Source organism: Rhinolophus sinicus, chromosome 4 (genome assembly GCF_057876585.1).
Source record: "Rhinolophus sinicus isolate RSI-liver-muscle chromosome 4, RSI-T2T, whole genome shotgun sequence".
Classification (NCBI taxonomy): Eukaryota; Metazoa; Chordata; class Mammalia; order Chiroptera; family Rhinolophidae; genus Rhinolophus; species Rhinolophus sinicus.
Window position 1 is genome coordinate 80,504,492 of NC_142504.1, and position 26,476 is coordinate 80,530,967.

The window sequence follows — 26,476 nt, forward strand, 5'->3', positions numbered from 1 at the left end:
CCTATCTACCTACCATGCAGGTCATAGGAAATAGATTAATGACAGTATTTTATGAATGTAGAACTCTGAAGAACTGTTTAGAAAAGTTTTAGCCTTTATTGATGCTGGGAATGTTTCAGCGATGATATTTGTCATATAAATGTTAAATCATTATTTGAATCCTTTTTATACATAATTTTATAACCCATGTTTGCTTTTACCTGTTAAGGACTAGAGTTTTGATCTTGATCATTTCTCCTGTGGGTTTTCTTCTCTGTAACCCACTTTTAGAGGATATTCGGTTCTTTTGTTCTGTGTGTAACTTAAATTGGGCTGGTTTATATAAACGTGTCTAATAATTTTTTTCCCTCTTTCCTATTGACTTCTTCCAATTTTGTCATTCTCATTTGGCACTTAAAAAAAATAGGCTGCCTTTGGGTTTACCTCCAGCCTAGTTTCAATCCATTGCAGTAGCTCCTGCTCCATGCTGTTCTTATTGACCTGACAGGTTATCTATCTATTTGAAAACCTTATTGTTGTCTGGCTAAAATGTCTGTGGATATCTCTGTAACTCACACATTTTAGTTTCAACTTGGGGGCTTTTCCCCTTTTACTGTTTTTGCCTGAAATAATGTGTTCTCTCTGTTGTAACTTTATATTTTAAATGCTGATACTTTTAAATTTTGATTTTTAAAAAGTTTTCCTAGATACCTTTCCTAAAATGAAAGTACTGACATTCTTCCATTTCACCCACTACTTGTGAAAGGTTTTAAATAGATTACTAATTGCCAAATTCTAATTTCAAACAAGCAGGCGTATCTTTGTTAAATGCAGCTGCAGACTTGTCTGAAATGTGTGCTCTGTGTCCTAGATTACCATCTAGCCCTCAGTGTTTTCCTTGCTTACCACATCATCCAGAATTCTGCAGAGCAAGCCATCTGACCTTGGAGTTCAAAGATCTTGATTCCTTACACATTTGTTATATATATTGTGACCCTTATTACCTTTTGAATATCTTCTTTCTCCTTTGGGAAATGTGAGTTGAGTGTGCCTGTGAGACAAAGAATTCATTTACTTTTAAACTGTTCCTAGCATTCCCACTTTCATTTGTTATCAGACAATAGAAGGAAAGAAAAAAAAGGAATGCAAGACATGTACCTGCTGGCACATTAGCTTCACACTGCAAGAGAATAAGTATTAAATGATTAAAATGCATAACAGATTGGAAAACTTGTACCCTGAAATATTTAGGATTTTTGTTTATAGAAAATATAGGATATGAAAACTCTTAAGTAGTACAATTCTCCATAAAGCGTTATCATACAAGAAAAAAGATACTGCATAATAAGGGTCATTACTGATTAGAAAAATATATGATTTGGATATGAAAAAGTCAAGGGATATTTTTGGAATGAAATTTAAAAACATATGGAGTCAGCGAAACATGACATTTAATGCTATTAAATTAGAGCAATTTATATTTAAACTTTATGCTAGTTCTGTGTGAGCTAAAACTCATGAAACACTGGAGAGGGAAAAATGAAATTTCTTATTAAAAGTACTTTCTAGCAATCAGATTAGTACAGTATGAAGAAGACATTCTTAAAACGACTAGTTATAAAGAAGTTGGATACATAGCAGAGAAACACAGATGCCAATGTTTCAAAGCATTGATTGTCTAGGATAGTGGTTCTTAAACTGGCATACATGAAACTAATCTGGAGCACTTGGTAAAAATCCAGATTGCTAAACCCGACCCCCAGATTTTATGATATAGTAAGTCTGGGTGAGGCCTGAGAATTTGAATTTCCAGCAAATTTCCAAGTGATTCTGCTATTGATGCTTCTGCTCTGGAGATCACACTTAGAACCAACCATTGGTCTTAGGAGGAGAAAGAAGGAGGGGTTTTGAAATCTGTCACTTTTAATTTTCCGTTGACTAAATGGACATAGAAGGTTAAACAAAGTACTGTGATTAGGGAATCTAAGAATTGGCATCTTGAACTGGCATAGTTCAGTTACCATCCAATTACCATTTCAATAGGTTCTCTCTTGGAACCAGGAAAGCTACACTAAGGTTTTTTGGGGTTTTTTTTTCTTTCTTTAATGGATATGTTTATAAGAGACTATTATTGATTATATCTTGATTGGTGTACCTTACATTGAAAAAATAATATTTTATTTAGAGCTTCATCAGAATGTTACATGCATCCTTAATTTTAATAGTATAGGATCTGTGTGTCTGAGAGACATGTTACCTATTTGGTAAAAGAGGTGTATATTATTTTTTTTTTAAAAAAAGCATTGAACTAGGAGTTAGGAGTCTTAGATTCTAGATTCAGTCTGCCATTATCTAGATATCACTTTGGGGAAGTTAGCTTTACCTTTTTGAACTTACCTCAAGTACTTTGCATTTTAAAAAGAATGTAATAATTCATGCTCTGCTTATGTTACACAGCTGTCATAATTTAAGGAAAGGTGAGGTACAAGAGGAAAAACCAATAGCTTCAAAACATTAGCTATAAGATAGATGCCATTTAAAATAGATGCCACCACACTCTTAAATGTAAGCTTGAGATATGTTAGGTATTTTTCCTTCCAGAGGACTGGAAAGGAGAGATGAGAAAAAAGAATGTAAGGGTGAGAACTGGGGGAAAAATCTTCTGTAATCTAATATGAATACAGCAGAATATATTTGTTTTGAACACTATATAAATCAAGTATTATGTTTAAGGGCAAGGGAGGACATGTCTAATTGAGATTATGTGGAATATGCTATTTTCCCGAAAGATAGGGATGGATTAGAAACGCTGACTAGCAAGGCCTCAGAGTGTATATTTCAAATCCAAGAATCTCAGGTGTTCTGGACAGTCTCCTGATATCATATGAACTAGCCTTACTGGTTGGGAGAAAAATATAATCAGACCCAGTACGGTTTGAATTGGTGGAATGCCTATGTAGTAATTCTTTGATGGGTTGAAAAATATAACTGTTCCTGTTGCGGTATCCTTGAATTTTGAGTGTGGTGATTTTTTTTTTTTTAATACATACCTTGCTTTTTTGGTTTTTTTGGTTGAAGATTCATCTGTTAACAGGGTTTGGTCTGATATTGTTTATGTGTTCTATAGTATAATATTTTGGGATTTAACCTTGCTTTCCCCATAAGTTATAGTAATTCAGAAGTAACTATAAGTATGGTTGAGATTTTAGTTTGGTCAGTTAATTTTTCCAAAACATGCCTAAAATTCTCTTTAAGTTTTTATTATTTAAAAAATTTCTATTGTTTGATGGTAGGTTTTCACTGTTATTTCTATGTATACTTAACCTTAATTGTGAAATCTAAGGATATCATTCTTAATTTTTTGTATGCTGAATTCAAACCTCTTTATTTCTTTAGATTTTTTTCAAACATTCCTATTTGGTAGCATTAGCTGTTTTACATTGCTGCTAATGTATTTTTTATTGAACAGCATACATAATCCTTGGGAGAGACATTAATTTACCACTCTTTTCCTTTGCTTTATACCTTATTATCTCTTTCTAAAAGTTTGTAGCAAAATCCGACTGAAATTGATACCACATCATATTTTTGGATCATTTATTATGAAGGACAGCTCTTTGTTGTCTTTTGTACTTTCAGTGGCTGCATTTTTTTTTTTTTTTTAAATATCTTGCCTTCCTTAAGCATGAAAAAGAAACACATTTTTGGGTTTCCCATACTGTCAGTGTCATAACTGTCTAGATAATATAGTCCTTCCTGTAACATATGTCTTTGTATTTGTTGAGAGTTGGCTCTATGACTTGGTTTATTCACTCTTCATTTAGCTCTTCTGATTCTACCTAAGCTTTTGCTTTCTGTTTTCATTAATTGTTATTTCTTCAATATGTTTTGTTCTTAAAAACTGTGTGTTTAACATCAAGAAGTACCTCTGTTGAACTTTACCTCTGAGAGTTTGTGTGATCTTTAAGGTAATCTATTAATGTGTTTTGGGTCTTGATTAAAGTCAGTACTACTATAGTTGTACTTTAAAATGAACAGAGACAATTACTAAACACCAGGGATGAAATAATCTTCAACTACTATTGCTCTGTTGAGCCCTAGGGCACTGACTTGAATTTTATGGGACCTCTACTTGATATCAGAGGAACTGTAATAAAGGAAATGAAGGCTTCTGCTTTTTATACTAGCCATAAAGGAAGGAGTGAGGGTTCTCTCAAAAAAATATGCCAAGTCTGTTAGGTCTCTTTGCTGCTATAGGTGAGCTGGCAGGATTGAATTTTATTAAACAAAGTCTAGTTGGAATATAATATAACAGAAGCCTGTTGTCAGAATTCTGGTTAAACTAGCATTTAAAAGTTCCAGTGAAAATGGAGTAAAATCACTCCACATTGTCTCTACCACTGAATACATCTGTAAAACCTGAACAGAGTACATGAGCAGCTATTTGAGGGCTCTGAAAAGTAAATAGTAGGCAAATTGTGGAAGAAGATGAGAATTCAAAATATCACCAACGTGGAGGGTTACCATCTCTCCACTTCCCACTCCCTGCCCCTCTCCCCCATTCTTTTTGCCACTTGATCCTAGACATGGTCATAATGACTGAAGTGTGCAGCAAAGTGTAATAACTAAAGCTCCAGCTTACTGGCTGGAGTACTGTAAAGAGGAGCCCCAGGGAACCAGAAATTACAGGGAAGATTGCAGAAAGGGAATAGCTCAGGAAAGCAACCCCATATCATTGTTTTAAACTCCTAGGCGTACTCTTGAGCTATACATTTGTCGTATGTAAATCTGATTCTAATCAGCATACAAAGACTTTTAAGTACTGAACTAACAAACCATTGCCAGGTCCTAAACTGACCACTGAGTGGCACATATTTCGGACAGATCCAAACAGCATTGCAAAGGTTTTGAAAACTGAACTGATGTTGGAGTCACAGACCACAGAAGTCATCTTTGAACTTGCGGCCTAAACCTAACTGACCTGTTTTGTATGCTAAAACAAAAATATGAACATTCTCCAAGGGATTTAAAGAAGACCCAGAGTCTTGCAACATAATATTCAAAATATTCAGGATATGATCTGAAATTACTTGGCATGAAAAACCAGGAACACGTCAACTCTCATGGGAAGAAACAATCGACAGATGCTAACCCCAGGATGCTACAGATGTTAGAGTTATCTGACAAACACTTTAAAGTAGCTACGGTAAAAATGCTTCAAGAAGCAAGTGCAAACACTCTTGAAATGATTGGAAAAATAGAAAGTTCCAGCAAAAAAGTAGATGATATAAAGAATAAAGTTCTAGGGCTGGCCCGGTGGCTCAGGCTGTTAGAGCTCCATGCTCCTAACTCCGAAGGCTGCCGGTTCGATTCCCACATGGGCCAGTGGGCTCTTAACCACAAGGTTGCCAGTTCAATTCCTCCAGTCCCGCAAGGGATGGATGGTGGGCAGCGCCCCCTGCAACTAAAATTGAACATGGCACCTTTAGCTGAGCTGCCGCTGAGCTCTCGAATGGCTCAGTTGGTTGGAATGCGTCCTCTCAACCACAAGGTTGCCGGTTCGACTCCAGCAAGGGCTGGTGTGCTGTGCCCCCTGCAACTAGAAAATGGGAACTGGACCTGGAGCTGAGCTGCGCCCTCCACAACTAAGACTGAAAGGACAACTTGAAGCTGAACGGCTGTGGGGACAGAGCCCCAGAAAGTAGTTTACAGGCTCTCGGCCTCACGTGGAAAGGTGCTGGCTCGGGTAGTGGATGGCCGTCAGCTGTGGCTGATTGGCCGTCGGCTGTGGCTGGTTAGCCGATTGGCCGCTAATATAACTGCTGCGGCTATGGAGGAGAGCTGAGGATTGCCAAGGAGAGCCGAGGATTGCTGAGGAGCCAAGGAGAGCCGAAGAGAGCGGAAGAGAGTAGAGGAACAGAGTCGAGGAGAGTGGAAGAGAGTCGTCGGTTGGTTGGCAGAAAGGCTGATGGCAGGTCGCGTGTCCGGTGGGCCCAGCCTCCAGTGAGACCATAGTGGTATGACTCCCCCATCTATGGCTCCATGGGTGTTCCTTTTTGGCCTCACCATATCCTGCGTTCTTATGTGGGGAGCAGGACCAGAGACCCCGCAGGCCGCCCCGCACGACAAATGGCGCAGTGAGCAGGGTCTCCCGAACGACAACAGCACCCTCCACAACTAAGATTGAAAGGACAACAACTTGACTTGGAAAAAAGGCCTGGAAGTACACACTGTTCCCCAATGAAGTCCAGTTCCCCTTCCCCCAATAAAATCTTTAAAAAAATAAATAATGCATTCTTTAAAAAATAAAAAAAAAGAATAAAGTTCTGAAATGGAAATTCTGTAGCTGAAAATGACAACAGAAATAAAACACTCACTGGATGGGCTGGATATCAGGAAAGAGATCACAGAGGAAAGAGGGAACTTGAAGATGGATAAATAGAACTTACCTAATCTGAAAAACAGAGAGGAAAATAGATTTAACAAAAGAAAAACATAGCGATCCAAAATGGCAGAGGGGATCAGTGCTGTGCTTGCCTCCTGCCATGACCACATTAAAATTAACAACTAAATTACAAAACAATCAACCTGCAGAACCATTTGAAGTCTGGCTGATCATAAGTTTTATAACTAAGAATATAAAAAAGAAGCCACATCAAGACTTATAGAATGGGCAATGACATGGAACGGGCTGGCCCCATACCTGCATGTGGCAGCTGAGAATAGGGAAGGATATCTCCACCACAGAGGTCCCCTCCAAAGCAGCGGGGGACCCTAACCTCACACTGGCCTCCCTAGCCTGGAGTACCACTGCCGGTTAGAAGAACCCCTACAACATCTGACTGGGACAGAAGTCTGCAGGAAACCCAGCCATCCTCTTCAAGGGTCCGTACACAGACTTGCTCACAGGCACTCACCCTGGGCTCTGATGGAGGAACAATGATTCGGGAGACATCAGTGACATACAGGGAGAGACTGAGTTGCATGACCTCAGGGCGAGGACTGGAAGAACAGTCACCATTTTCCCTGTGTAGAATCCTGCTCCCGTGCAGTGGGCAGGCAGGCGCCATCTTTCCTGTGTTGGCCCTCTCCCACATGGCCAAATCTGAGTCTTCACTGCCTAGTGGATTCCACTCACTCCACCCTGGTGACTTCATGGGACCATGACCCAGCCAACTCAATGCAATGCTGGAAGCACTTTCTTCTCAAGCATCCAGCCCCACCTGCATTATACTCTTTCTTGGACAACTCTCAAGGGTCCATGGGCCTCAGGTGGACAGCGGCTGGCCTTGATGTGCTCTGAGACTCAGCTCTGGCACAAACTAGAATCTACATTAACCTGGATAACACCACTTGCCCCACCCTGGGTTACCCCTGAGACCCTACCTCACCCAATTCCCATCCCTGTTGAAGCTCTATCAGCAGCTGAGCTTTGTGGGAGCTGGCAGGCAGTAGCAGGCCTCGGGGTTTCCTGGGCATTTTGTGAGGCTGCCCCAGGCCCAGTAGTGGTAGCAGCCATCCTCAGTTTACAGCATGGCCTCTCCCACATACCTCCAGGTGCAGCACAGGCAGCAAACAACTGCGCATCTCTCTGTAGCTCCTGCCAGGTAGTCCCCGGCTGGTCACAGGCAGTGGCTGACCTGGACCTGCATCAGAGCCCCTCCCAAAGAGCTCCAAAACCAACATACCTGGAGGTCAGCTTCAGACCACAGCAGAGCACTACTCAATTAGCCCCACAAGCAGCATATCTAAAGGACAGTCTCAGCAGGTATTGGAGACCACAGGGGCAAATCCCATTCCACAGGGTAAGCCCATCACACAACAGCTGTGGACATGGCCAAACGCTACAACCAGTCAGTCTGATGTTCAATCCCACCCACTGATGTGCCAATAGCAATCAAGTCTCAACTGTAACAAGACAGCATATACAACCCACATAACGAACACTCCTGGAACTCCCAGCACAAGTAACCTGAGAGCCTGTGCCAGTGGGACCTATATAAGGCCACCCAGCCAAGACTGGGTGACGTAGCAGGTCTACTTACTACACAGAAACAAACATGGAGACAGCAGAAATGAGAAAAGAAATATGTCCCAATTGAAGGACAGGACAAAATTCGAGAAAAATAACTAAATGAAATGGAGGCAAGCAACCTATCAGAGGCAGAGTTTAAAACAATGGTTATAAGGATGCTCAAGGAACTTAGTGAGAACTTACAAAGAGATAGCAAGCAAAAAAACTCAAAAACCCACAGAAACCAGAAAAAAGAACCAGTCAGAAGTGAAGAATACAATAACTGAAAGGAAGAATGCACTAGTAGAATCACCAGCAGACTAGATGAAGCAGAGTATCAAATCAGCGATTTGGAAGACAAGGTAGCAGAAAACACCCAATTGGAACAGCAACAGGAAAAAAGGATTCAAAAAAAGGATAATTTTAAGAGACCTCTGGGACAACATCAAGTGTAACAATATTGCATCATAGGAGTACCAGAAGGAGAAGAGAGAAAGCAAGGGATTGAGAACCTATTTGAAGAAATAATGACTGAAAACTTTCCTAACCTGGCAAAGGAAATAGACATACAAGCCGAGGAAGCACAGAGAATCCCAAACAAGATGAATTCAAAGAGGCCTACACCAGGACACATTATAATTAGAATAGCAAAGGTTAAAGACAAAGAGAATCCTAAATGCAGCAAAAGAAAAGCAGCTAGTAACTTATAAGGGAACTCCCATAAGATTGTCAGCTGATTTCTCAACAGAAACTTGACAGGCAAGAAGGGATTAGCACAAAATATTCAAAATGGGGGAAAGCAAGGATCTACAACCAAGATTACCCAGCAAACCTATCATTTAGACTCAAAGGACAGATCAAGAGCTTCTCAGTCAAGAAAAAGCTAAAGGATTTCATCACCACCAAACCAGCATTACAAGAAATGTTAAAGGGACTCCTATAAGGAGAAGGGGGGAGGGGTGGAAGAACATAAAAATGAATAATAAAATGGCAGAAACTATGTATTTATCAATAATCACTTTAAATGTAAGTGGATTAAATGATCCAATCAAAAAATATAGGGTAGCTGAATTGATAAGAAAACAAGACCCATACATATGCTGTCTACAAGAGACCCACTTCAGATTGAAAGACACAGACTGAAAGTAAAGGAATAGAAAAAGATAATTCACGTGGATGGAAATGAAAAAAAACTGGTGTAGCAAAACTTATATCAGACAAAATAGACTTTAAACAAAGGCTATAATAAGAGACAAAGAGGGATATTACATAATGATAAAGGAATCAATACGAGAAGAGGATATAACCCTTGTAAACATTTATGCATCAAACATAGGAGCACCTAAACATATAAAACAAGTATTGACTGATACAAAAGGAGAGAATGACAATAATACAATCATAGTAGGGAACTTTAACAACCCATTGACACCAATGGACAGATCTTCCAGACAGAAAGTCAACAAGGAAACAATGGCCTTAAATGACACACTAGATCAGGTGGATTTAATTGATATTTTTAGAGCATTTTACCCCAAAGCAGCAGGATATACATTATTTTCAAGTGCACATAAAACATTTTCCAAGGTAGACCACTTTTTAGGCCACAAAACAATTCTCAATGAATTTAAGAAGATTGAAATTATATCAAGTGTCTTCAGTAACCACAATGCAAGAAACTAGAAATTAATAACAAAACAAAACAACAACAACAAAAAAACTAAAACACACAAACACATGGAGGCTAAATAACATGCTACTGAATAATGAACTGGTCAACAGCAAGATCAAGGAAGAAATCAGAAGATACCTTGAGACAAATGCAAGTGAAAACACAATACCCAAGGTCTGTGGGGGCACAGCAAAAGCAGTCCTAAGATGAAAGTTGATAGCAATACAGTTCTGCCTCAAGAAACAAACAAACAGAAATCTCAAATAAACAATCTAGCCTTAGGGGACCTAGAACAAGAACAGCAAACAAAGCCCAAAGTGAGTAAAGGAAGGAAATAGTAAAGATTAGAGCTGAAATAAACAAAATAGAGTCTAAAATAACCAATACAAAATATCAATGAAATCAAGAGCTGGTTCTTTGAAAATACAAACAAAAATGATCAATCTTTAACTAGACTCATCAAGAAAAAAGAGAGATGACCCAAATAAATAAAATCAGAAATGAAAGAGGAGAAATGACAGCTGACACCACTGAAATGCAAAGGATTATGACAAAATATTACAAACAGCTACATGCCAACAAATTGGACAATCTGGAAAAAAATGGATAAATTCCTAGAAACACAGCCTTCCAAGACTAAATCAAGAAGAAACATAAAATCTGAACCGACTGATTACTACTAATACAATCGAATCAATAATCAAGAAACTTTCAACAAACAAAAGTCTTGTTATCAGATGGCTTTATAGGTGAATGTAACCAAACATTCAGAGATTAAATGCTACTCTGCTCAAACTGTTCTAAAAAATTTAAGAGGAGGGAAAGCTGGCAAACTTATTTTATGAGGCCACTATTAACCTGATTCCCAAACCAGACAAAAACATTACACACAAAAAATTACAGGCCAATATCCCTGATGAACATAGATACAAATATTCTCAATAAAATATTAGCAGATCGAATTTAGCAATACATTAAAAAGATCATACACCATCATCAAGGGAGATTCATTCCTGGGATGCAAGGTTGGTTCAGTATTCGTACATCCATTAATGTGATACACCATATAAACAAAATGAAAGATAAAATTCATGTGATCATATCAACAGATGCAGAAAAGGGTTTGACAAAATCCACAATCCATTTATGATAAAATCTCTCAGAACAGTGGAATCAGAACATAACTCAACATAGCGAAGGCCATCTACAACAAACCCACAGCTAACATCATACTTAGTGGAGAAAAGCTAAAAGCGTTCTCCTTAAGATCAGGAACAAGATGAGAATGCCCAGTTTTACCACTTTTATTCAGTATAGTACTGGAAGTTCTAACCACAGCAATCAGACAAGAAAAAGAAATAAAAGTCATCCAAATTGGAAAGGAGGAAGTAAAACTGTCGTTAATTTGCAGATAACATGATACCATATATAGAGACCCACCAAAACACTTTTTGGAAATGATAAATTAATTCAGTCATGTTGCAGGATACAAAATTAATATTCAGAAATCAGTTGCATTTTTATACACCAATGAACTGTCAGAAAGAGAAATTAATAAAACCCATCCTTTTTATAATTGCATGCAACAAAATAAAATACCTAGGTATAAATTTAACCAAGGTGGTAAAAGACCTGCACTTGACAAACTATAAGATAGTGAAGAAAGAAATTGAAGAAGATACAAATAAATGGAAGCATATACCATGCTCATGGATAGGAAAAATTAACACCGTTAAAATGTCCATACAGCACAAAGCAATCTATAGATTCAATGCAATCCCTATCAAAATACCAACAGCATTTTTCACAGAACTAGGACAAATAGTCTTAAAATTTATATGGAACCAAAAAACACCCCAAATAGCCACAGCAATCTTGAGAAAGAAGAACAATATTGGAGGTATCACACCACCTGATGGCAAAATATACTACAAGACTATAGTAATGGTACTGGCATTAAAAAACCAACAACACATAGATCAATGGTACAGAATAGAGAGCCCAGAAAGAAATCCACACTTATGTGGTCATTTAATCTATGACAAAGGAGGCATGAATATATGAGGTCTTATAGTTAAGTTTTCAAACTCAGCCTAGAAAAAGTGCTACTTACCTCATTGTCGAACATTACTATGTTTACCTTCGATGTACTCCCCTTGGGAAGCTGTGCACCGGCCCCTAGTCTACCCTTCAAAGCAATTTTGGAACTCCTTTTATGGAATGGCCATCAGAGCTGTCTTCGTATTATCCTCCATGTCCTGAATATCATCAAAGTGTCTTCCTTGCAGTATTTCCTTTACCTTTGGGTAAGGAAAGAAGGGCCAGATCAGGTGAGTAGGGAGGGTGTTCCAATACAGTTATTTGTTTACTGGGTATAAACTCCCTCACAGATAGTGCCTGTGAGCTGGTGCATTGTTGTGATGCAAGAGCCATGAATTGTTGGCGAAAAGTTCAGGTCATCTAACTTTTTCCCACAGCCTTTTCAGCACTTCCAAACAGTAAACTTGGTTAACTGTTGGTCCAGTTGGTACCAATTTATAGTGAATAATCCCTCTGGTATCAAAAAAGATTAGCAACATTGTCTTGACTCAATTTGGACTGATGGAAATTTTTGATCATTGAGAATTGGCTGACTTCCATTGTGCACTTTGACACTTTGTTTCAGGGTCCTATTGGTACACCCATGTTTCATCACCATTGATAACACGGCCCAAAACATCATCTTGCCTCCCCAAAATGTCTTGGCAAACTTAACTCTCCTTTGCTTTTTTTCATCAGTGAGCTCCTTCTGGACCATTTTTGCACACACCTTTCTCATGCCAAGATTTTCAGTTAAGATTTTCCTGTTTCTCTATCGATGATTATTTAGTCTGCTATGCTTCTCACAGTCAGCCAATGATTTTGACGCACAATTTGATGACTTTTTGAAATGTTTTTGTCAGTTCTGCTCGTTACTGGCTGCCCTAATCTCTTTTCATCAGTGACGCAGTCTCTCCCCTCAGAAAAACGTTTAATCCATTTATACACTGCTGTTTTCTTCATAGCATTATCCCCATAAACTTTGACTAACATGTCCCTGATTTCACTTCCACTCTTGCTAAGTTTAACAAGAAATGTAATGTTTGTTCGTTGCTCTAATTCAAGCTCAGACATTCTCGCAGTGGCACACAAAAACATGCAAAAACAATAATGAACACCACTGAGCAAGACACCGCCACACGTTGATATGAACCCAGCTTTGAGACACTGATATACCAAGGTTATGAAACCTCACCAAGCTGTTTGTACAGTGCTGCCAATGTAAGCACATGGTGGCCAGTTCACAAACTTAATTGTCAGACCTCATACAGTGAGATAGAGACAGACAGTCTATTCAATAAATGGTGTTGGGAAAACTTTACTCACACATGCAGAAAATGAAACTGGAACACCTTCTTACACCATATTAAAAAATAAACTTAAAATGGTTTAAAGACTTAAATGTAAAACCCGAAACCACAAAACTAGAAGGAAACATAAGCAGTAAACTCTTTGACATTGCTCTTATTGATATTTTTTCTGATCTATCCCCTCAGGCAAGGGAAACAATAAAAATAAGCAAATGGGATTACATTAAAATAAAACATTTTTGCATAACAAAGGAAACCCAAAAAAAAAAAAACACAGACATCCTACTGAATGGGAATTGGTATTCACTAATGATATATCTGATAAGGGGTTAATATCCAAAATGTGTAAAATACTCATACAACTCAAACCAAAGAGGAATTCAATGAACAAATGGGCAGGGGACCTGAATAGAAATTTCTCCAAAGAGTACATGCAGATGGCTAATGGATGTATGAAAAGATGTGGCACGTCACTAATCATCAGAGAAATGCAAATGAAAACCAGAATGAGCTATCACATCACACCTGTCTGGATGGCTATCGCCAATAAATCAACAAACAACAAGTGTTTTTGAGGATGTGAAGAAAGGGATCTCTTGTGCACTGTGGGTGGGATTGCAAATTAGTGCCACCACTATGAAAAACCATTTTGCGGTTTCTCAAAAAAATTAAAAATAGAACTACCTTATGACCCAGCAATTCCACTTCTGGGTATTTTCTTTCTTTTTTTTTTTTTTCAGATTTTTTTTTTTTTAATTGGCGAAGGGGAACAGGTCTTTATTGGGGGAACAGTGTGTACTTCCAGGACTTTTTTCCAACTCAAGCTGTTGTCCTTTCAATCTTAGTTGTGGAGCGTGCTGTTCAGCTCCAGGTCCAGTTGCTGTTGCTAGTTGCAGGGGGCACAGCCCACCATCCCTTGCACGAGTCGGACCAGCAACCTTGTGGTTGAGAGGACGTGCTCCAACCAACTGAGCCATCCGGGAGGGAGCTCAGCTCAAGGTGCCGTGTTCAATCTTAGTTGCAGGGGGCGGAGCCCACCATCCCTTGCGGGACTTGAGGGATTAAACTGGCAACCTTGTGGTTGAGAGCCCACTGGCCCATGTGGGAATCGAACCGGCAGCCTTCAGAGTTAGGAGCATGGAGCTCTAACCACCTGAGCCACCGAACTGGGCCACTTCTGGGTATTTTCAATCTGAAGAAATCCAGAACACGAATTCAAAAAGATATATGCATCCCTGTGTTCACTGCAGCATTATTTACAATAGCCAAGGTATGGAAGCAACAGAAATGCCCATCATTAAATTGATTGGTAAAGAATATATGATATATATATATAGATAGATAGATATATAGATATATATATAGATACACACACACACACACACACACACACACATATACATACAGTGGAATATTATTTAGCCATAATAAAGAATAAAATCTTACCATTTGCAACAACATCGATGGACCTAGAGAGTATTATACTAAGTGAAATAAGTCAGACTCAAAAAGACAAATACCATATGATCTGACTTATATGTGGAATCTAAAGAACAAAATAAATGAACGAACAGAAAAGAAACAGACTCAGAAACAAAAAACAAACTGTTGGTTTCCAGAGGAGAGGAAGGTTGGGGAGCTGGGTGAAAAAGGTGAAGGGATTAGGAAATACAAATTGGTAGTTACAAAATAATCATGGGGATGTAAAGTACATCATAGAGATACATAGTCAATGATACAACAACTATTTATAATGCCAGGTCTGTACTAGACTAATCAGGTGGATCAGTGCATAAATTATATAACTGCCTAACCACTATGCTGTACACCTGAAACTAATATAAAGTAATATTGAATGTCAACTGTAACATAAACAAGTAAATACATAAATAAATTAAAAAGCAAAAAAAAAACCTGAACCTCAGAGACCTGCAGGACAGTGATCAAAGGATTGACACTTGTGTCATTGAAGTCTCAGAAGAGAAAGAGGCAGTTCGTAAAAAATTTTTTGAAAAAATAAAGCATAAACCCTCCCTACCCCCAAATTTAGAGCAAGCCATAACCCTAAAGATTCCAGAAGCTTGGTCAGCCTCCAAACAGGATAATCACAAAGAAACTGGCTAAGTCACATCGTAATCAATCTCAGAAAACTAAAGACAGGAAAAATCTTGAGACTAGCCTTAGGAAAGGATCCTTTTCTAATAGGGGAACAATAATTCAAATGACTATAGATTTCAGAAACCATGGAGACCAAAAGGAAGTAGTAAAATTTTTTTTTTTTAATTAAAGTTTACTGGGCTGACAATTGTTAGTAAAGTTACATAGGTTTCAAGTGTACAATTCTGGAATACGTCACCTATATATCATGTTATGTGTTCACCACTCAGAGTCAGTTCTCCTTCCATCACCATATAATTGATCCCTTTACCCTCATCTACCACCTCCCTCGTAAAATATTTTTAAAGTGCTGGGAGAAAAGAACTGTCAACCAACCTAGAATTTTATATCCAGTAAAAATATCTTGCAGAAATGAAGGTGAAATAAAGACATTCTCAGATGAAGAAGATGAGTAGTATCTGTTACCAGCAGACCTGCTCTAAAAGAATTGCTTAAGAAAGTTCTTCAGAATAAAGTGAAATAATAATAAAGGAAAGCTTTCAATATCAGGAAGAAAGTAACAGAAATGATATTATAGACTATTCTTCTGTTTTTGAGTTTTTTAAATATGTTTAATTGAAAGCAAAATAATGTCAGGAAACTTCAATGTATGTATATGTAATATATCAAACCAAGTACGAGTATTAAAATATTACCACTAATATCATTCTTAATGGTGAAAAGTCTGACTCCTTTCTTCCAAAGATTAATAAAAAGGCAAGGATGTCTGCTTTTGTCACTGTTATTCAACAATATATTGTAAATCCTGGCCAGTACAATAGGCAAGAAAAAAGAAATAGAAGGCATATAGATTGGAGAGAAGAAGTAAAATTGGTTGTCCTTTCATTCTCGTAACTGTTTCTTTTTTAAAAAACAAAAGTTTTAAATTATGATAAAGCCCAGTTTGTTAAAAAAAAAAAACTAAATAAAAAATAATTTTTTTTTTACCCATTTTGGGTGTCATGTCTAAGAACTCTTTGCTGGGCCCCAAGTTATGAAGATTTCTGCCTTTTGCTAGAAGTATAATTTATAGTTTACATTTGGAGTTAATTTTTGTATAAGGTGTGAAGTGTGAGGTCAAGATAGATATTTTTTGCATGTGGATGTCCAGTTGCTTCAACATTTGTTGAAAATACTTTCAACAAATAAATTGTTTTCCACCCTGGTCAAAAATCAATTAACCATATTTATGTGGATCTATTTCCTAATTCTTTGTTCTGTCCTATTAATTTATGTGTCTATTCGTTGTTAATACCACATTATTTTGATTACTGTAACCTTACAGTAATTCTTTAAATTGAGTGGTGTAATTCTTCCAATTATTTTCCCTGTTTTTTCCAAAACAGACTTAGCTTTTCTAGTTCCTTTGACTTCCCATATAAATTTTAGAATCAACTTATTCGTAACTATAAAAAACTATTAGAATTATGTTAAATCTGTAGATCAATTTCGAGAGAATTGAAATCTTTACTATGTTGAGTCTTGCAATCCATGAATACAGTATGTCTTCACTTTTTTTTTTTAATACTTTTCATCTGCATTTTATGATTTATAGCATACAAATACCTGTACTTTGTAGATTTATACATATTTAATTTTGAAGGAAACTATTATATAAGTGGCATTTTTAAAAATTTATGTTTCCACTTGTACCTTAATGGTATTTAGAAATATTATTGTGTATACGTTGACCTGTGTCTTGAAACCTTGCTAAACTAATTAATTTGACCTAGGAGGATTTTTGCATAGATGATCATGTCATTTGCATTCCTTTTTCCAAGCCTCTAACTCAATTGCTGGCTGTTTTTACTGAAGTGAACTTGTCATCTTGGCCCACTAGTGTATGTGAAATCTGCATTAATGCCCAGAAATTCCTCCTGTTCCAGTTAAAAATGCTTGTTTTTCTGTATTGTGCTGGCCAAGATACATTCTTTTTGGTAAAGTGTTGTAGATATAGGGCCAACCAAAACTATAGTCAGTTTCATTTTTGTTAGGGTTTTACAGAATTTTCTACAACATCGTATGTGAGATTTCAGAAAACTAAAGTATAATTTGCAGAGTGGGAGAAAATGTTTTACTACATAGGAAGAGGATTTGAAGATAGAGGTCAATTTAAAAACTTTTTATTTGGTGTGACTATCTTGCAAATACCATTTGTCTACAGGGAATGACTTTGAAATATAGCTTGTTGTTTGATTTGTGCTGCAGGGTAGATTAACTAAAATCATATTTTGTCACCTTGAATTTCAGGATGTGACAGCATCAGACTGTAAAATTATATATTTTATTAAAAATGCCAGCATCAATAAAAGATGGTTTACAACTCTTGAAACAGTTTTCTATTCTAGCAATTTATATATAAGGAAACACGCAATTTAAAAGACAGGTAACTGCCCTGTAATTGTGGGCATTACACAGTGGGAAATGGGAAAATGGTTCTTAATTTATTTTCTTTAGTTAAGTGTTTTCTGTTTTATTAAAGATTCAGTTACCTATGGCTTATTCTTTGTCATTGTCTAAAATAATCTGAAATGATCTTTACTTTGTATCTCCTAGAGCTGCCTGTATCACCACACTATTTTCTGTTTTCATCCTGCTTGTTTTTTTTTAATATGTTAAAAATTTGATTGGTGCTCTTTTAAAAAGAATATTCTCAGTGTACATGTAAGGTTCCCCAGCAGGTTACTTCCAGTTGACAATCTTGGGGTCTGATCTTTTTTGAATATTTGTCTAGCAACCAGTGCCAGGTTCTTTCTTCCTTACCCTCCATAGTAATAAGATTTTAATAGGAATTGAGCATTCTTTCTCTTCTGGAAAAGCTTGGGGACCTGTGTAGTAATATTTTATTTTGACTTCCTCACCTTGTTTTTCTTTTTAAATACCATTTGACACTTATCTGCCATGGTTAAATGATGCTATATTTCATGCTTTTATTTTTCAGTTTTGATGTCTTATTTATCTGACTTTTAGAGGGTATCTTTCATAAGTACCCCTGGAAAATTTAGTACTTACATGCTAAAAACTTATACCTTGCAGATTTGGTCATTCTGGTTTAAATATGATGAAAAGTATACAACAAAACTCACGCTCGATTTTTGGCATGAAGATAATAGAGTAAATCTATGAGAAAATGTGCTATATTGAAAAGGGTTATAATGAGAACATTTGACTCTGAGTTCAGTTTCTCCCACTTTCTATTTGTGTGACCTTTACGAAGTTTTTCTAACTTCTTAGGAGCCTCACTGTCTCCTAGTTAAAAAAAAAAAAAGTATATTTATAATTTTCATGTTATTATAACAGTACGTACTTTTCATTGTGGTTGTGAGTTAAATGAGTTAATTTTTAGGAAAGTGCTTTGTAAATCATACATCATAGAACTGTTTACTGTAAAATATAAAAACTGTCTTTATTTTTTAAGTAATTTTCTTTTAATCTGAAAAGGTTGACAATAGTTTGGCCATTTTCTCTGCAATTTACTGTTCAATTCTTCAGTCATTTCTTACCTGTGCTTAAACAAAGAGATTAAGCTCTAAGTGCCTTTCTTTTCTTCTGTTTCTCTTCTTTGTTTCTTCCTTACCTGAATTCTGCCTCTTCAATTTAGAGATTCAGGACTAAAAAGTTTGTTGGAGTAAATGAATCAGGAAATGATGTGCCTTTACCTCTTAGGGGAATCGAGTATTTATTTTACACTGTGGTGAAGAACACAGACATAGGCTTAGTGATCAGTTTCTTGGCCCCTCTGAGAATGTGTGTAAATATTGCTTTTTTTCTTTTTTCATTCTATATTCTAGTTACAACAGTTGGAGCTCGCACAGATACAGCACAGAGATGCTAACATCACAGCTCTTGCAGCTATTGGACCAAGGAAGAAGAGACCACTAGAATCTGGGCCTGGAAATGAGGTATTGAAATAACATTTATTTTATTTTTCATGTCGAGAAAGCAAGCCAAAAGGAAGCAATGACATGCAAAGAGTTTACCCTCCCTTGCATGTTATTGCTACCAAATGCTTATGAAAACTCACCTTTGCCTATTTTATAAAATCTTAATTTTTATCTCGTTTTAAAGAAGTGTATTGCCTTGAACTTTACTCCTACTTATTAGTTATTTCATATTTCTTTCTGTCCCCCATCTCTAGTCATAGTGAGTTCACTATCTCAGATTTTTATTTCTGTGCATTCTTTCTAACCGTTTTAGGTAATCTTCTCCCCTCTGTGTATCTAAATACAGCTTGTCTGTTAACATTGAATCTACCCTCTTATTTTTTTTCCATGAACTTGGACTATTCTTTCCCCTACTGACTTCTGCTTTTCTGAGCACATAATGTGTTTGCATGGCATTAATTATTCTCCATTCCTTGTATGCATATTTTTTCTTCTGTGAGATTTTAAACGTCATGAGCAAGATTGTAATCCCATTTTTTTATATTTCCCACAGACCTGGGCACATATATACTCAATAAATATCGTTAATTATTTGATTAACACCCATGAAGGTTCTTATTCACGTCTTTAGAGCAATTGTTTGCTATCATGTTGCATTTTCAGTTGATCATCAGGGCTGAGAGAGGTACCATAAGAGTCCAGAGATAGGGTCAGCAGTAAGATCCACAGCTGATCTGTTCTGCTCTGTAAAATTTAAGTGTGCTTTGAGACAAGCTCCCCCCTAGCATTGACCCTTAACATGGACAGTTCCTAAATGAATGACAATCATCTCAGTAGAGGACAGATTTTTAAAATCCAGTTTGTTGTTCATTATAAATGTAATTAACGCAATGTGTTCATAAGCAAAAAAAAAAAAAGGTTTCACAGTTATAAAAATGTTTAAAAAAAATTAATGTTTACTCCTTAACAGATTTCCAGTACCCCATCCCCTGCTCAGTCAATTGTAACCACTGTTAAGATTTTCACATAGCCTTATAGAAATTTGGTTATGAATGTGGGCTTGTATCTCATATGGGTTCACAAATGCACATTTTTGTTTTTACTTAAATCCATACCTGTTGTTCTGCCTTTAAGATTTTCCCACCTTTCCATAATCTCTCTCATGTAATTTACCTCCATACTTTTAAAAGTATGATTTACAGTCAGCCCACTGTATTTGCCGAGTCCATATCCTCGGATTCAACAAACCATAGATTGAAAATATTCTAAAAAAAATGTTAATGTTATTGTTGATGTGTATTGTATAGTTAGGCCTACGATGGTTGCATCTGTACTGAAAGTGTGCAGACCATTTTCTTGTCATTATTCCCTAAACAGCACAGGATAACAATAATTTACATAGCATTTACATTTAGGTATTATAAGTAATGTAGAGATTATTAAAGTATATGGGAGGATGTGTATAGGTTATATGCAAATACTATGCCATTTTGTATAAAAGACTTGAGCATCTATCTGTGGGGGTCCTGGAACCAATCCCCCATGGATGCCAAGGGATGACTGCACTGTGTTTAGATAAACATAATTTATCTGACCAGTTCTCAGATGGGCATTTTGGTTGTTTCCATATTTTTTATTGCCTCATTGAACATCCTTGTACTTACATTGTTGTATGCTTGTCCAAGTAACTCTAGGCCAAATTCCTAGAAATGGAATTCCTGAATTAAGGAGTTTGCATAACAGAAAAAACATTTATAAAGATAGCGTAGTATAATGAATCCCTATATACCCACCACCCTGCTACAACTACTATCAATGATGCCTAATCTTGTTTCATTGATATCCACACCAACCTCCTCAGGTAAGGTTTGTGCTCCTTGGGTTATTTTAAAGTCAGTCATAGACTCAATATGATTTTGTTCATAAGTATTATTTATTGCTTTTGATTTTTGATAAATAGTTTTAAAGTGCCCTCTAAGTTGTATCTGTTGTTACACCCATCCATGCCTATTTTACCACTCTATCATTAACACTGGGGATTATCTTTGCCATCTGTGCTTGAAAATGCAATTTTTAATAGTGTTTAAATTATGAGTAAAATCAAGCTTTTTTTCCTATGTATAGTGACACTTTCAATTCACTTTTTCCCTACTGAGTTATATTTTTTTAATTGATTAGGAAAATAGAATACTCCATACCCACCCCCAGTTTTCTTTCAATTTGGGCATTATTCATCTAAAAGTCTTTTTTTTCCTCCTTTAAAAATGAGTCTCGTTTTTGTTTTCTGGGCTTTTAGTGTATTTAGAAAAGCTTTCTTTTTTTTAATTGAGATGTAATTCACATATAACGTTGTATTAGTTTCATATGTACAGTATGATTTCATATACTATTTATGTATTGCAAAATGTTCGCCACAATAAGTCTAGTTAACATTCATTATCACACAGTACAATTTTTTTTTCTTATGATGAGAAATTTTAAGATTTACTCTCCTAGCAACTTTCAAATATATGAAACAGTATTGTTAACTATAGGTACCATGCTGTACTTTATATCTCTAGGACTTATTTATTTTATAACTGGAAGTTTGTACCTTTCTTAATTAGAATTATATTAGTACTTTTATCATTTTACTTTTGAAGTACAAATCATTGATTCATTCAGAATTTCTTTTGAATGAGAGTTGAGATATGGATTTGTCTCTATTATTTCAGTTTGTCTTCATTCTCCCGCAGACTAGCAAATTATCCCAACACCGTTTACTCAGGAATTCTTTCCCCACTGATTTGAAATGCCACCTTTATCACACACAGTTTTGTATTGAATACAAATTCCCATATGTATTGAGTTTGTTTCTGTATACTCTGAGCCAGTGTTATCCAATAGAACTTTCTGTGATGAAAATGTTCTGTGTCTGGTGTTCCGAATAGCCACATATGGCTGTCGCTGTGTAATAAAGTTTTAATTTTTATAAATTAATGTAAATTTTAATAGTCACATGCAGCTAGTAGCTATTATATTAGTGCAGCAGGACTAGCCCATTTATGTATATCTATTTGCGGCTATGTATTAGTACCAAATCTTTTTTTTTTTCACCATCTTAACCATTTTTAAGTGTACATTCAGTAGTGTTAAGCATATTTACATTGTTGTGCAACAGATCTCCAGAACATTTTCATCTGGCAACACAACACCCCATTTTCCCCTTCTTCAGCCTCTGGTAACTACCATTCATGCCCCTTTGATTCTATGAATTTGACTACTTAGATGCCTCATGTAAGTGGAATCATACATTATTTGTCTTTTTCTGATTGGTTTATTTCACTTAGCATAATGTCCTCAAGATTCCAAATCTTAATTTAATACTGTATATTTAAAAATATGGTAAAATTAGTCCAGTAGAATTTTTTATGTTTCTACTTCTCTGGCACAGGATGACCCACTGCCCTTTATTTTTGGTCTATCTGTGTAGAAATATGTAAGTATTTTATTAAGACTGGGGCATTCTATTTCATCATTAAGCCTATTCCTATAACTAGACCTAGTTAGCATATTTTTTTCTTTGGGGCAAGAATAGATATTTGTATTTTTCTCATTCATGTACTTCATATTATTTCTAATATTATAACACCTTTGTGAAAGAGCTCAGGGATGGCTAAGTTCCCGTCCTCCTTTTCTATATGGTAGCATTATACAACCAGTTCTGTTAAATGTTTGCCTTTTGGGGAAGCACAGTAGCACGTGGGATAAGTACATGTGCTTTGGGCTCCGACAAATCTGGGTTTGGTTCTTCTCGCTTAAGTTTTATAACCATTGACAAGTTCTTTAAACCTCATACCTCAATTATCTCTATCTGGAAAAAGGGTATAATGGTATAATGCCTGCCTTACAACATTTTAAGGGTTGGATTATGTAAAGTGCTTAATTAGTTCCTGGTCTAAAGCATAGGCTTAATAAATTGTCATAGTTGTCGTTATAGTACATAATAGTATCATTATTTTAGCTTTTAATAGTATTTTATAACTAATATTAATGATCCATAGTGAATTTGAAATGTTACTTGTTAATCTCTCCAGAGCATTGCTTCTCTGTCTCATTTGAATGTGTCACAAATTTTAGAAACGTTACACATTTTCTGGTTTATAAGCAGAGAGTTTTAAGTGTTTTCATTGATTACATACTTGAATCTAAGAAAGTCCATAGGCTGGGGAAGAGAAATGTATTGTTAGTGTTCAAAACAGCGATAAAAATCTGTTTATATGATTGTCAGCATCAAAATGCAAAATTATTTTTAAGTTCAAACCAGATGTGTTCTAACTTGAGAATGTAAATATATTTAATTGTCTGTTTGCTTGGTGCTTCTTCAGTTTTGAGAATTTAGCCATGTGTGTTTTCCTGTATTTTCTGAACTTTAAGCTTTATAGTTGTCAGGCTTTTGCTGAATTATTCAACAGCCAGTACTTTAAGTAATGATGACCTGAGTTGAAAACATCCATTTCTTTAATGAGCTGGTAACATTTTAATACAATCCTTATTTTGAAATTAGCAGAAGACTACTATCTTTTTTGTTGATATTTACTTAGGTGTTTTAACTTTAAAGGCAATTTTTAAAAACAGGAAACTATAGAGAACACTTTCAGTGTTTAAGAATACTGCTTCTGACTTATTAGGTTGGTGCAAAAGTAATTGTGGTTTAAAACATTAAAAATAATTGCAAAACCTGCAATATTTGCCCCTCTAGTAACTTAAATTGTATTAGTCAAGATTGTTAAAAGCCCTTTATTCACTTGTTTTATTCCCTCACAACACAAAGACGATGTTGTGTGAAACCGTTTATATTTTTAATATTCTCTACCTTGGAAACTGAAGCTTTAGTTTTTGTTTGTTCCTTTCTCTATAGATGTGAACCTAAAATCTTACATTTTTAATTTAAATTTGCTAGAATAAGCATGTAATCCCAGAGGGGAGAGAGGTACAGTCTAGTTCTTTGAAGAGTAACTCCTTAGTTCAAATGTAGGTTTTTTTCTACTGAAGGGGAGAGCTTTCAGTTTAGAAGGCTGAGTAGAATGATGGAGGTTTAATAAGTGGTAAAATTCAGATTAAGCTTAGTACCTTTACCATTTATAGATTACAATTTTTGTATGTAATAAATCAAAAATAATAACAATTTTGGAGAAATTAGTTACAGTCCTTCATCCTTTAGTGCTTTTTTCTGTTATGTAAAACAAAGCAAAACTGCCTCATATCCTTGAAAAGATCTTTCTGTTTGTACAATTTATATATTAAATTGACCTCTTACAGATTTAAGTTCGGTATCCTCAGAAGTCTTGTTAGAGTTGAAATACATGAGCTACTGTCTCCTCATTATCCTGGCAAAAAGCAACAAGTACCAGCTATCATCATATTTATACCATAAACCTGTTGGTTTTAAGGGAGGGAAATAGTTAAAACTAACCACTTGGAGTACTTGAATTTGTCCTTAATTTACTGCTGTGATTTGAATTTATATATAAGAATATATACATATAGATATGTATATGAAGTTAGTTTTTAAATTAATGTAAGCTATGCAGATACATTACTAAGATTTAGAATATTTAGATGTATGTATTGTGTATATATATATTGCTTAGGTGATGTGTTTGGGGTACTTTGGAACGTTAACACATTAATAACTTTACTTCCAGCACTAATTTTAGAACCTTGGATTATAAAGCATCCTTTTTTTCTTTCCTATTAGCAATACATTCAAATAGTTCATGTAACTTATTAATGATCCAACATTCATAACAATTATTTTTGTTGACTATAAAGATAGGTTTTATTTTAACCATGTAACATATCTAAAAAATAATATCATTAGACATAGAAGTGATTTTTGGAGCTATAAAAGTGCAAATTATGGAATGTCAGCATGCAGTTTTATTTTTAGTGCTTTTTTACAAACAAATGAGGCCTCCTAAGATAATTAAATTATTCAATTGGTTTGAAAATGCTTATTATTTCTTTAAAAATTGAGTGGTTACAGTACCAAATCAGCTGTGCTTATAATATTCATGTGTCTAATATGTAGTGTTTAAAATAGTGTTCATTTACTAACCAAAACAAAGAAATTATCATGTGGGTAAGTATATGCTTTTTCTATCTAGAAGCAGGTTAGAATGCTACCCTGTATAATTCTAACTCTTGGGGATAAGAGGAGAAAGGGCTTTTATGAAACTTTGTTTAGCAATACTTTAGAAAATTTGATTGAAAATCAATTCTAATTTCAGAGAAATTAGAATTTTAATTCAGAGATGAATGTCAGATATTGATAACGGTTTTGCTCTCTCTCCCCACAGTTAAGGGTCCATTCCTAAAGTGTGTTTCTTCTGTATTACACGTTTTTATTTGTGTGCATTGAAAATAAGGCATTTTATTTTGGGGATTCTTGTAAATATTTATTTTTAAACCAAGCATTCTTTAAATATTATTAACCAGGCAAATATTTGTATAGAATCTATAAAAAATTCTAGTGCAGAACCCTAAATCTGTATTCCTAACAATTTATATTTGATGCTCTCACTATAATATTAATAATAGAAATCATCATATTGCAGTATTTTATGAGTAGACTTAATGAATATATGGGAAAAAGATGAGAAGGACCATCTTAGAATAACATATTAAGTTCTACTGTCAGGTATATTTCATCCTGTGGCTTACAGAAGAGTGATTGTTGAGAAAGAGATGAACTTTTGAAAAATCCTATACCATAAATAGTGTCCCACAGTAGTTTGTTGTAGATACTGTTAGAACTTTTTGTATAACCTTAAGGTCTTGTTAGTATCTATTTAGCAGCTACCTTTTGGGTCAATTTACCTTTCCCTTTAGCTCTGATTTGATGTTTAAAATATTAGAGTAGTTTCTTTAATTTGTGGGGGGAAGAGGTTGAGGTGGGCAGAGGGAAAGCAGTTTTCAGAAAATTAGGGGCAAACAATTAAAAATCAGGATAAAGAAATAAATGATGATGCTATTAAGGAAACAGAAGAGTTTTAACAGTTTTTCCCATCTGTTTTCTTTGTTGTTATTTGGCATATCTTAGTGCGTTAAAAAAATAAAAAGTGGTTTTGCTCTGTTAGACGCCTGGTCCTCTGAAAAACAAAGTATATTATTAGGGCTTAGCCTATTTTAGGTAAAGATATCTCAGGATTCAAAAATTCACCCTATCAGTATTTTTGGTACCAGATATACAACTTTAAAAATTATGTAGAAAATACAACTCTTTTTAGGAAATAAATGACATACGTGAAGAAAAATCAGAAGTTATCTATGAATCAGTGCTAAGACAGTGTAAAAATAAGAAAATGCATAGTGTTTTGAAAAAATTTTTCTTGAGCTT

General features: G+C 35.6%; 1 protein-coding gene across 4 annotated transcripts in view; it reads left to right on the forward strand.

The window, feature by feature from the left end:
- TAF4B (TATA-box binding protein associated factor 4b) overlaps window positions 1–26,476 on the forward strand; it is a 118,882-nt gene that overhangs the window by 77,540 nt on the left and 14,866 nt on the right. For 3 of the 4 annotated variants that reach the window (XM_019741280.3, XM_019741281.3, XM_019741282.3), the window contains one exon: window positions 19,003–19,113. In XM_019741280.3, coding sequence (XP_019596839.2) covers window positions 19,003–19,113 — 111 coding nt within the window. Of the gene's footprint in view, window positions 1–19,002; window positions 19,114–26,476 lie in introns of those variants that run through there. The other variant, XR_012498777.2, reaches the window with a different exon arrangement.